The sequence below is a fragment of the Homarus americanus genome, unplaced genomic scaffold (assembly GCF_018991925.1).
Source record: "Homarus americanus isolate GMGI-L3 unplaced genomic scaffold, GMGI_Hamer_2.0 scaffold24260, whole genome shotgun sequence".
NCBI classification, from domain to species: domain Eukaryota; kingdom Metazoa; phylum Arthropoda; class Malacostraca; order Decapoda; family Nephropidae; genus Homarus; species Homarus americanus.
Genome location: NW_024721079.1, coordinates 6,224,796 through 6,238,026, shown reverse-complemented (window position 1 = coordinate 6,238,026; position 13,231 = coordinate 6,224,796). Strand labels below are relative to the sequence as shown.

Sequence of the window (13,231 nt, the reverse complement as noted above, 5' to 3'; positions counted from 1 at the left end):
GAGGATGGGTCGGGGAGAGGGACTTGGGGAATGGGTTCGACATTGGCCAAGGGGGGCAGCTGCGTATCGGGAGCAGCTCCTGAATAGGTCTTGATCCTACGGTTGTGTGTGTGTTTGTGTGAGTGTGTACATTTTTACGTATATGGGATGTATGCGTGTATGTATAGCAACGGGACAAGAAACACAATAATTTCTGTGTTGTATGGCGCTTAGGGAAACAGTTTGTGCCTATTATAACTCAATTTAAAATACTGATGACCTTGATTATAATGACATTGCTCTCTTGCTTGACAACGAAGAGCAACCGTTGTTGATAACGACGCAAATGTTATTACAAGACTGAAACACACGGCTGAACGGAGCTGGTGATGTAGTTATCTCGAGAATGCCAGATGTTGATCTATCCTGTGTGGGGTGGAGATGAGTCAAGAGGTCAAGTTCACAAGGTCACCCGGCTGCTTTAAAACAGTTGGTTGCCTTTCACATGATGTAAGGGGGGTGTCCAATAAGTCAGCACCCACGCCGATCTGATTCTGTTGCTGTCAGTTCTTGATTCCTGTCAACTTCTGGAAGACCTGGATGATCTTGTTACATTCAGTTACTCACGAGAACAATGTTATAGTCTCATCAAGTATCGGATTCTCTATAAACTCAACATGCATGGCGTCATAACAGATTCGTAAGTTAGGATAGGGTTTACCATAGAAAAATAACATTTTAACGAGAAAACCACTTGTGACATAGCTGAGCCAGACTGCTAGGGCCATCAACTTGACCAGACTCCATTATTCTGTTCTTAAGGTTCACCAGGTATGAAGATTAGGCTCCCAGCTTATTAGCTACCCGTGACCCTAATACTGACGTAACCTAACCCTCAACCCTCCGGGGAATGTTAGGGTGGTTAATATTAAGGTGAAAGAAGGTGAAGGAGCTGATCTTCAGGTGATCCGTTTCATCGTCTGCTATAGTAGAGTGTACTGTACATGTACAATTGTACAATAATACTCCAGTTAAGATTGCCGGCATTGTGCCAGAGAAACTTAACCAGACAGCGTGGACCGTCACTCGTGATCAGATGTTTTAATAAGCTAATACAACATTCTCAAGTCCACGAGGGCTAACGGCCTGCACCGTGCCTCTAAGAACCTCAACCCTAGTGTCACGGTTGATTGATAGTGGCGCTGCTGCCTAGACTAATATAATGTTGTGTTGTGGAGGATGATAATCTGTTGTGGAGGATGATAATGATGTGTTGTGGAGAATGATACTGTGTTGTGTGGGATCATAATGATGTGTTGTGGAGGATGATAATGATGTGTTGTGTAAAATGATAATGGTGTGTTGTACTGTGTAGGATGATAGTGGTGTGGTGTGATGATGAGCATGTTAGTGTTGCATGGTAGAGGGATAATAAACATTACAGAAGACACTTGGCCAAACACAACTTTGGGGAGCACAAGAAAACTTCATTCAGTACTCACCAACATGGGTGCATGGAAGTACAGTACTCCATATAGCTCAGGGGTGGCCAGACTTTCGTGTGTCTGGGTCTACTTTTCCATGGTTATCCAGCACAATTTTTCTAACTTCCAGCAGGTAATAGATATATTTTGAGTCTTAATGAAGAGAGAGAGAGAGAGAGAGAGAGTAACCAATAATAAAATGTAATCATACATCTAAGAACAGTATGAGGAAGAACATAGTTTACTGATGTGATGATTTGCACTGCATGGAGTCAGCAAGCTCTGTGCAGGTTCCCAGCAGGTGAAATTTAGTGGATTGTTATGTTAGCGGTACCATTTTCTGTGATTAATTAAATATTCCCCAAATTATTTAAATTCATCCTTCCTTGCTCCCAAAGGCGTTTTACCGCTATGCAAAGTCAAAATTAAAAACGCGCATAGAAGTATCAGACCTGAGGCTTGAAGATAGTAGTTACGCAGATTCTGACAAGGATAAAGCTGACGCATTGAACAGCTTCTTTTCCTCGGTGTTCACAAGAGAGGATGCGATTAACTTTCCTGCGTTTGAGGACAGACGGTTCGACACAACGCTGACCCACATTGTGTTCACAGAAGAGGATATTAGAAATAAACTGTCAAAGTCAAAGGTCCATAAGAGTCCCGGCCCTGACATGGTGCATCCCAGAGTGCTAAGAGAGTTGTGCAACGAGCTTGCTGAGCCCCTGAAGATCCTGTTTTGTAAAGGCCTGGATGAACAAAAGGTCCCCAGTGATTGGAAAGTGGCTTATGTGAGACCTATCTTCATTTAGGGCGATCGTCACTCCACGAACAACTATAAACCGGTGAGCCTGACCAGCATAATATGTAAAGTACTTGAGAGTATTATTATCGGAGATTCCGCGATGGAACATCTTCAACGAAACAACCTTGTAAAGGCCAGTGGATACCCCTCATCCCTTTGTAATTTCCCATGTAATATTTGCACCTTGGCCTGGTCTTATCTTGAACTAGGTATCAGTTAAATCTGAATGACAACACTATATGGTGACTGGTGCCAACTGAGGCAAGGTGTTCCAGTTTGGTCACCATACCCTCTTCGTTTGTTATGATGAGGTATAGTGGCTTGGGTGTTTGCTCCCCCTGTAATGTGTCGGGTCTCTTAACATGTTGGAACAGAAAGTTATCTCAGAGTTTCTACAAAAAGAGTAGCAGGGTTATTAAAGTCATTTGGGGTGAGCTCGTTTCTCCAGTCGATGTCGCTATAGTTAAAGTCCCCATGATAAGGAGGTGGCTAGGGTTGTAGGGTTGAGCTCGTTTCTCCAGTCGATGTCGCTATAGTTAAAGTCCCCATGATAAGGAGGTGGCTAGGGTTGTAGGGTTGCCATATCTGAACATTAAAAAAAAGAGGACGTTCCCGAACCATCCTGCCCCCACCCGGCACATACTTTGGCGCTATAAACTTGAAGCAGCTGTGACAATTAATTTTGCATATTGACTTAGCATATATATATATATATATATATATATATATATATATATATATATATATATATATATATATATATATATATATATATATGCTGATAACCACAAGGAAAGAAGAAAACACGAAGTTCCCAAGCGCTTTCGTGCAATTCACATCTTCAGGGGTGAGTACAGACTAAGGAGAAGTACAAAACAAGGTGTATATATACAGAGGGGGTCCAGTGGAAGCCATTATGTAGAAAGAAAAGACAAAACCGGTTCCTGTGCACGAGTTAATATAAGTGGGGACAGTGAGACTGACTGCTCCAGTGCTTGTCAAGTCTGGTCTTGAAAGAGCTCACACTCGGTACCGTCACAACACTCTCTTCTCTGGCAGACTGTTCCAAGAGTTCACAACTCTCACTCCGAAAAAGTTACCCCTCACAGTTTTCTGGGATTGCGGCTTCTTCAACCTTACTGACGCGGTGGAGAGCGTGGGTGGCAGAGGTGGCAAGGATAACTAGACCAATCACAGAGCGCGGTGGAGGGGGTGCGTGGATGGTAAGGATACGTGGCCCAATCACAGTCCGCGACGTCACCGGCGCGAGTCTGAGCGCCCAGCACCTTGCCCTGCCGCTTGCCGCGTATATGATGGCATATAACGTGTAAATAATAATTATCTCTTCTGAACAGGTGCTGCGTAAATGGCCGTCTGAGTAAAAAATATCCTCGTAAAACCAGATTACTGTAAATATATATATATATATATATATATATATATATATATATATATATATATATATATATATATATATATATATATATATATATATATATATATATATACAGTAGTACCCCGGTCAATAAAACCCACAGGGTACTGTGTTAAGTGAAAACCGCGCGAAGTGAACAACAGAACGTATGGGATTAATTCCAATAGAAACTGGCCCGATCCCCAAACTCCACTTTTTCCAACACAATACCTATGTTCTAGTAAAAATAACATCTTAATTTTATGATGGTACATGCACACAATTAATACTTAAGAGAAATAGAGAAATACAGTCGCCAAGTTAATGTCCATTCAAATAATGGACTCAACTCCCTCCCCCTCTTCTCAGAAATTTTGGGGGGAAAACCACTAAATTTTAATAAATAATACCTCAAACTAAAGTTAGGATAATACAATTGACATTGCTGGATTCCTTGTAAGACCAGGAATATTTTGAATATAAATGTCATATATTTTGCACAAAAGATAACATATTTACTGAGAGTAAACATTATATCTAAAATTTGTATGTCTAATGCAAAATCTATGATGTTTATATTCAAAATGATCACCAAATTGTAAGAATTTCAGCAATGTAAATTATATTCTGGCCGGGTAATTTGTATGAATTTTATGAGCTAAAACAAATATCTTCAGTTAATGAAAAAAAAAATATTCTTCACGACACTATCTGTCAATCAAAGTACCCCACCTTGCCTCCTCCCCCTCTTCCAACCGCGCGGTCAGTCCCAACCCTCCCCCCAACCCCCCACCAATCCTCCCTTCAAGAGATGTTGGGTGAAAAAACTAAATTTTAACATTTTGTATTAAATAATACCTCAGATTAAAGTTAGGATAATATAATTGACATTGCTGGATTCCTTGTAAGACCAGGAATATTTTGAATACAAATGTCATATATTTTGCACAAAAAAATAGCATATTTACTCAGAGTAAACATTATATCTAAAATTTGTATGTCTAATGCAAAATCTATGATGTTTATATTCAAAATGATCACCAAATTGTAAGAATTCCAGCAATGTAAATTATATTCTGACCGGGTAATTTGTATGAATTTTATGAGCTAAAACAAATATCTTCAGTTAATAAAAAAAAAAAATATTCTTCACACAGTAACAGATGGTCGGTGGTCCCTCCCTCCCCCCCACCCCCCACCAACCGTCCCAAGGAGATGTGTGGGAAAACCAGAATATTTTTAGTAATAAATAATACCTCAAACTAAAGTTAGGATAATATAATTGACATTGCTGGATTCCTTGTAAGACCAGGAATATTTTGAATATAAATGTCATATATTTTGCACAAAAGATAACATATTTACTCAGAGAAAACATTTTATCTAAAATTTGTATGTCTAATGCAAAATATATGATGTTTATATTCAAAACGATCACCAAATTATAAGAATTCCAGCAATGTAAATTATATTCTGGCCGGGTAATTTGTATGAATTTTATGAGCTAAAACAGGCAGTCAGGCAGGGTGGTGGGGCAAATCTAAAATAGCTCGAGCCGACACTCACCACGTATATGTGGAAAAAATCCGTGTTAAGTGAAAGTTCAGTTTGGCAGGTAATACTGTGTGTATATATATATATATATATATATATATATATATATATATATATATATATATATATATATATATATATATATATATATATATATATATATATATATATATATATATATATATATATATATATATATATATATATATATATATATATATTGCTTCTTTTTTCTTTAAGATATTCAGCATTTCTAGTTAAAAGATAGTGAATCATAATGATTATTATTTCCATAATATTTTTGTTTAATTATCAAACTTATGACAATAGAGTGGTCCTCAACAGTTCCCCCAATATAATAAAGTATTTCATTGATTTTACTCGTACAAATCTCTCTAAATGAAAATTTCAGCATCAAAAATATCAAAGCTGATGAACAGTGAACATTTACCATAATTTTATTAATTTATAAACACATATTATAATACTGTAAGTTGTTTTCCCACAGGCATTGTCATGGTGGCAGACGTTGAGAACCAGAAGACACCACTTGTGACAGCCATGGAGCTGCAGTCACTTAAGGCAGGTGATGTCAACACTTTCCTGGAGGGTGATGATGACCCTGGCATACGCAACTTGATTCAGAAATGGGGCGCAGCATCAGTGTGGCGACCCCTCCTTAGTGATGACCAAGCAGCCCATCAGACAACCTCACTTCATGTTGCTGCTAAAAAGGGAGCACTTAAATGTTTACAGGTTTTATTAGATGCCAATCCACCTAAAGATGTTCTTGATGCCCCAGATCATGATGGAAGAACACCACTCTTGGTGGCAGTCTCTGAAGCACAGGCGGAAGTTGTTGAAAAGCTCCTCAATGCTGGAGCTCATATTAACGCTCGTAATGATAAAGGTCAGACTGCGCTTCACATCTTGACCTTTGCCATATCTAAAGGGGTTAAAAATGATGGAATTTTAGATAAAATAACAGACTTACTCTTATCTCATAAGGACATTGATTTGGAACCTCATGCAGAACTCACACCACTAGCTGTAGCTGCATCAAGGTTACCTCAAGGTGACGGGGCTCCTAGAAGAGGTGGTCTTATCAAATTTTGTAAAAAAATGGTAAATGCTGGTGCTTCTCTTCAGGAAAATGGAGGGGATGGCACTATTGAGGAAATTCTACAAGGCAAACGAGCCCTTCCTTCCATCCTGATGGGTGGTGATCGCTGTCCTGCACCTAGAAGACCTGCAGCATCAGAATTCCTTGATATGGTATTAATGGGAAGCGGTATACAGGATATACAGGTGTTCTTGCAAAATAAATCTGCTGAAGATGCTCGTGCTGCAGTCAATAGTCGACTTGGTAAACAAACTCTACTTTTCTATGCTGCTAACATTAGCAATGAATCATTAATTAAAACATTAATTGAGGCCGGTGCAAATGCTTGGGCATTTGAAATAACACATGAACTGCCCATTCATCGTGCTGCTGCCCGAGGGCACTTATCTATTTTCAATCGTATCATTGATCATATGAAAGGGGACAAGAGATCAGTAGATCTCAGAGAATATACTGTTAGTATTGTCCAAAAACTGATGGAGAACAGTAAAAAACAAAAAGTACCTTCTCCTGACATTAGCCATTTAGATTGTTTACGAAGATTAATGCAAGACGATGTTCTCTTGAATGTCAACCAGGAATGGATGGGTAAGACTGTACTGCATGTGGCTGCATCTTTTAATAATCAGGAGGCCATGAGTGTGCTTTTGTGTAAGGGGTCATTCCTTGGTGCTCGCCAAACAATAGCAGGCAAGACCCAAGGTATTATCCTGGAATCAATTCTTCCAGCAACTCTGGAACGAGCTATGGATGGCTGTATTACACACCAGCCAGCAAACAGAGATGACGGTGAACCAGAAAATGTTCTAAATGAGGAATACACATTGAAATTGGACTTTCATTTTCTCTTACCTCCAGTCAATGATGATATAAAGAAAGAGGTAAAAAGTACTAATGAAGTAGAAGCACTGATGGACATTAATAGGAGTAAAAGGCACCGACAAACCATAAAACATCCACTCGTACAGTGTCTGTTGTATGCAAAGTGGCGGAAGGCTCTACCTCTTTACCTTCTCAATCTAGGACTTTACTTCTTCTTTGTCATTATGCTTACAGGATTTGTTTATAGTATGAAAGATTTGCGTGTACTTGAAGCTCAGGCAAAAATGGCTGGCAATTCTGGATCTTCCAATACTACTCTGGATCTGGAAGAACAGATATTAAGTCAACAAACAACAGTGCATTGGCTCATGGGATTCCTTATCCCACTCACTATATACATGATTATAAGGGAGGCATTCCAAGTTTTCTACACCAGGGAAGTCTACCTTAAGAATATTGAGAACTACTTAGAAATATTTTTAGTTGTGGTTGTGGTCGTTCTGTGGTGCACAACACTTGGCGCCGACGTCACCCGCCACCTTGCTGCTTGGGCTATGATTGTTGCCTGGTAAGTTGATTTCATCTATGAGCTCATTGTTAGTTGTTTTGTAAAATGTTTATAATTGGGCAATGTAGGAGTCATATATGTTAAATTAACATTCTGCAGTGTATTAAGCCATAGATTACTGTACTTTATACAATAATATGAAATGTACAAATACAAATACTGTAACAACGTAATTTGCAGGTACGAGTTCGTGCTTATTCTTGGTCGAGCTCCCCCCCTTGCCATCTACATTACAATGCTTCGACATGTCTCGTGGAACTTCCTAAAGCTCATCTTCTTGTATGGTGCCCTCATTCTAGCTTTCACCATAAGCTTCAACATCATCCTACAACCTACTACTGATGGGCAGGTAAATTTAACAGTCATTACCTTGAATAGTTTTAAATGGTCATATACTCATAATCATGTTATTTATTCTGATAATTTTGTTTCATTAATTTAAGTGTATATAATAACAGTTTTTCTTATTTACCGGGTAACATTTCACTGCATATACAGTACTGTAGATTTGCATATACTACTGTACATTATTAATCCATCTGTTCAGTGTATACAGCGTACTTCCTTTCCACCCTATGTGGTGAGCAGGATTACACAAGAAATATCTTAACATAGAATAGGATTCTATATATGCATCCATTGTTTACTTGCATAGATTTTCAAGCTGTTTGATTTATTCCTACATTGTTTCTAAATTTTTCTGTAGTTCAGAATTTCAGAATTTTGGTTAGTCTGGACGCATATACCTGTCCATACAATACAACTTGTAATTGGTTTTTTAAACTCACTTCACAATATCTATTTTATTATCAGGATTCAGACTTCAGTAATTTCTGGTCAACACTGCCAAAGGCAATCGTAATGGCAACTGGTGAATTTGAATACTCAGACCTGAGTGAGCAGTTCTCTCGCAAGTTGCTGTTCTTCACGTCGGCCATACTTATCTTCCTTCTCTTCCTATTCCTGATTTTTCTGGTCCTCATGAATGTTATGAATGGACTGGCAGTCACAGACACACAGGTGAGTTCACTACACTGTCGCAAGTACACTCTCTCTCTCTCTCTCTCTCTCTCTCTCTCTCTCTCTCTCTCTCTCTCTCTCTCGTATATATATATATATATATATATATATATATATATATATATATATATATATATATATATATATATATATATATATATATATATATATATATATATTCTGTATATATATATAGTGTATGTGAGCACAACCTTTTTTATATTGGTGGACTAGCCTATCAGCTGATGCTCACAACAAAATGTGTTTGTCGTAAGGATTTCGTTAATCGAAGTTTTGTTCGTTAACCAAATTGAAGATCCTTATGGGAGCTAATTCGTTAACCGAAATTTCGTTAATCGAACCGTTCGTTAGCCGAGGGACCACTTTATATACAGTATAATGGCTGAAAAACATAGTATTGCATAATGATGATTATGTTTTTAATAGAAAAGTGGAGGGGATTGCTGCTGCTGGGAATGTATGGAAACGGAGTGACTGAAAGAAATGTGCTCAGAGATATTGGGAAATACATGAATCCATAAGAAAGAAATTTATATTTTTACTTGGAGGAAGAATAGAGGATTGTTAGACTATATGTTGATGGATAGAAGAATGAGATGTAAATTGATTAATATAATTGTCTTACAAGGGATTACCGGTACCCACACAGTGTCTTTTTTACTTGTTACTTTCATCCTGTTTACCACTGATAGGTTCGTTAGCTGCTTGGGCGATCGGTTACGTCTCTGTTACACACTGTTGGCAAGTACTGGGCATGCACTGACCATTACTGTACCTTATAGAAGCAGGATTAATAGTGAATGGAAAATTTAGGGTAAAAGAGATTCTGAAAAAAGGAGTAAAATAGAGAGCCAAGGAAAAACAGTGTAAATGAAAAGTTTTAAGGATTGAATTACTGTATAGAAAAAGTGGAAACAACTATATTGGGAAAGGATGAAGACGAAAGAAAATAGGGCAAGAGTTCAGCCTTAAAAATGCAACTGAAGTGTATGGTTGGGTACACGGATTCAGAGAGGACAAACAAAAAGAAAGAATGGAGGGATATGAAGTTGACTAAATTCATTAAGGTGAGGAGAAAAGTATGTGAGAATCATCTGAGGAGTGACAAAAACTGGAGTACAGGAATAGTGGGAGGTAAGTGAAGAGAATGGTGAGAGAGTGTACAAGAGTAGTAAATGAAATATGAGAGAAAGGTTGTTCTGAGGTTTTAAAGAAAAGAAACTGTTCTGGAGGAAACTATATAGGATGAGAAAACCAAGAGTCCTTATGGAAATAGTAGATAAGATTTAAGAGGGGTACAGTATATTGTATTAAAAAAAATGTGGTCAAACTATAATGGAGAGGGAAAGAAATTTTGCATAACTGCTAAATACAACAGATGAGAAACAGGCAGAATTATTCTATTTCATAAATGGTGGATTGAATATTGTCAAAGCAAAATTGAGAGGAGAAAATAGTATTTGTTATTTTTTGCTGCATCGAATTACCTGTACAGTTACAGTATATGCTTTCACCCTTTGAGTTTTTTATTTATTAATATACTGTATTGACATTCTGAAATAAACATACAAATTTTTTGAAAAATAAATGTAGGCCATAATGCGTAACAATGATGATAATATGTCAGACTAATTTTATTGGTATTTTTCAGCAAGTGGTAGATGATGCCAAACTCTACTCCCTTACTTCACGCCTGGAACTCGTCTACCTCACTGAATCTTTGTTCCTTAGTTGTCCAGGCTTGAGGTCTTATGTTGACAAAATTCACCTACTGTCAGGATGCAAGTACAGGCCCATTCTGTTTGCACAGATTAATAAGCCCAAGAAAGAAGAAAGACTCATATCTGGGAAAAACAAAGAATTCCTTAGTAAACTGGATGATGACACAGCTGATTGCCTCAGGTAGGCTCAACCATGTCTAAGTTTGACAGTAGATTTAAGCGATATAGTTTTGAAGCATTTTAAATTAATGTTAATGCTAAATATTCGCTAGCTATAATGTGCAAGTTAATGATATGAACAATTGTGTGATGAATATTTCTTTTTCTTTCATCTTTTACATATCAATTATCTTGTATTCCCAATATTCGTGGTTTCTGTACACCCTTGATCTACCCCACAAAGAAGTAAGAAAGGAGTTATGGTAACACATTAAGATTTAAGTTACAAAACAATTATTAAAGGCATTTCCCCCAAGAAATATCTGAAGCTTGTTAGGCCCTATGAAAATTCCTAGGCAGTGATCGAGGGCAGTCTTTTAAAAATTCCTAGCTGGTGATTCATGGAAGAGTTTGTACTTTTTTGCGGTTTGTCTGGACACTGTCCATATTAACAGAGTCCATCAACATGCTTGGATCATCCAGACAATTAACTTATCCAAACACCCCTTCACCCTATTAATCTGGATTAGAGATACAGTATTTGTCTGTATATACAGGGGTATACAGTTCTATACTATTTTTTTTTATTAAATCACTAGTGTACAAGCTAATTGAGATTAATCACTAGTATACAAGCTAATTGAGATTACCTAAGAAATATCTTCATTTTCAAATTACTCAGTGTAAAACTTTAAAGCATTTTTACTTCACATTTTTAAATCATATGTGGTTGTGTTACCAACACCAAAACATTCCTCCAGGTCATGCACCAACATAAATTGGATGCCAAATGTCACAGCTTTAAATAAATTATTGGTAACTGGGAAAAACATAGGGCACAGCCATTCGAAATTCGAAATTGTAGAACAATAACAAATGTGGTGACACATGCACTTGGGTGATCTTTGGAAACACTGATATTGTATTAGTTGGAGTCAGAAATGTAAAGGCATTCAAATTTTTTATGTTTTTGGACTAAATAGCCCATGTGTTGAGAGAGAATTTTAAGTGGATTATCTTTTTACAGGAACATTGATGAATTGCATGAAACAATTTATGATGATTAATTTTTATTGGGATAATACTTATGTTTAAATTGTTAATACACAGAATCCATCGCCTGCAGTGTATAGAAGAAGATCAGAAGAGTTGTGGTGATCCTTTGAACCAGTTCCTCCCTATCTTGCAAGAGTTACAAGATATTGTCAGGAATCATCCTCAACTTGTACAACAAGCTGCATCTACTGTGCACCCTGGAAATTAAGACATAGTTTTTTATGCCTATACAAGGCTATTGGTCAAATATAATTTAATGACAACATCAAGTCTACTGGTGTTGGAATGTCACATTGTAGGGTTATGTGATATTATATTGTCTAGCTCTCAGAATGGATGGATGGAAACTCTAGGTGGTGGTTTTCTTATATAAAATATATTACCGTATATACAAGACAGTCTGGTGCTGGAGATGCCGTGTTGTGAGAAGTTTGGTCAAGAGACATGTTGAGTGAGTAGTGTGCTTGAGGAGGTATCTGTGCAGAAGCTTGGAGATGTTGCATGTTGCTGTCCTCCAGGTTGAATGAGAGCTGGACAGCGAGGAGCTTGCTTGGAGGAGGTGTTGCGTGTTCAGGAACGTAGAGTAGAATGAATCTCACTGGAGAGAATGCAAGCTTATATACACAGCAGCCTGAAGTAAACCCGTGGGAACTCGCCTTGGCGATTCCCCCCCCCCAAACAGCTCGCTTGGTTGCTAGGATACTGTCGCATTGGAATGCGGATGTGGTTGTAGGGGAGAGATCCACTACAACAACATAAAATAAATATTTCACTTGGTTTAGGAAAAAATAAGACTGATATATTTTATTCTGACCTTTAAAATGGTCTTTATGCTTCTGCCACCTAAATGTCTTGGTTGAGTCATGTGTTCACTCTAACAGCCATTTATGATATGCTACTCTGTGAGCACCGAACATCTATTATTAGCTAGAATTTCACTTTAGTGTAGAGAGTGGAATAAATACATGAAGAATCAATGGTCGAGTCCAATATTCTTTGCCTTATGCCATGTACTGTACAGCTTCAAGGTCCCTCCCATAATTCGTGTGCAGTATCTGTTTCCCTTTTTTAACCTTCTACTTCTTTGTTTACCATTCTTCACACCTGTCATTTTGTATTCCACAACCTTTACATACACTCACAGATACAAGACATGCTTTCTCAAATCTTTAGTACATCTTGGAAATTTGCACAACACAGCAGGGCCGGATTCAGGAGTGGGCAAAGTGGGCAGCTGCCCAGGGGCCTCCACATACAGTATTATAATATTTTATTTATTTGTTTATTCATTTGGATTATTTATATTTTCATTCTTTAAAATTCATGTTTATCTATTCCATCACGTAAAACTATGTTCTCAATGTTCTAATTTCCTCAATATAACTGCATATGGCTTCAAAATTCTCCAAAGAAGTGTTCAAATTTCAAAATTTTCCCGGGGGGCTTACAGCGCCCCCCGGAACTCCCAGATGTTTAGGCTCGCTTCACTCACCACCCTACCCTCTTGG

At 37.7% G+C, this 13,231-nt stretch overlaps 1 protein-coding gene across 4 annotated transcripts in view; it reads left to right on the top strand.

Annotated features, from left to right (window-relative positions):
- Window positions 1-12,307, top strand: part of LOC121861485 (transient receptor potential channel pyrexia-like) — a 55,934-nt gene extending 43,627 nt beyond the window's left edge. For all 4 annotated transcript variants that reach the window (XM_042359272.1, XM_042359270.1, XM_042359273.1 and 1 more), the window contains 5 exons: window positions 5,742-7,746; window positions 7,927-8,095; window positions 8,560-8,766; window positions 10,439-10,689; window positions 11,778-12,307. In XM_042359272.1, the coding sequence (XP_042215206.1) occupies window positions 5,742-7,746; window positions 7,927-8,095; window positions 8,560-8,766; window positions 10,439-10,689; window positions 11,778-11,931 (2,786 nt within the window). In that variant the 3' untranslated portion in view covers window positions 11,932-12,307. The remainder of the gene's footprint in view (window positions 1-5,741; window positions 7,747-7,926; window positions 8,096-8,559; window positions 8,767-10,438; window positions 10,690-11,777) is intronic.
- Window positions 12,308-13,231: the final 924 nt, after the last annotated feature.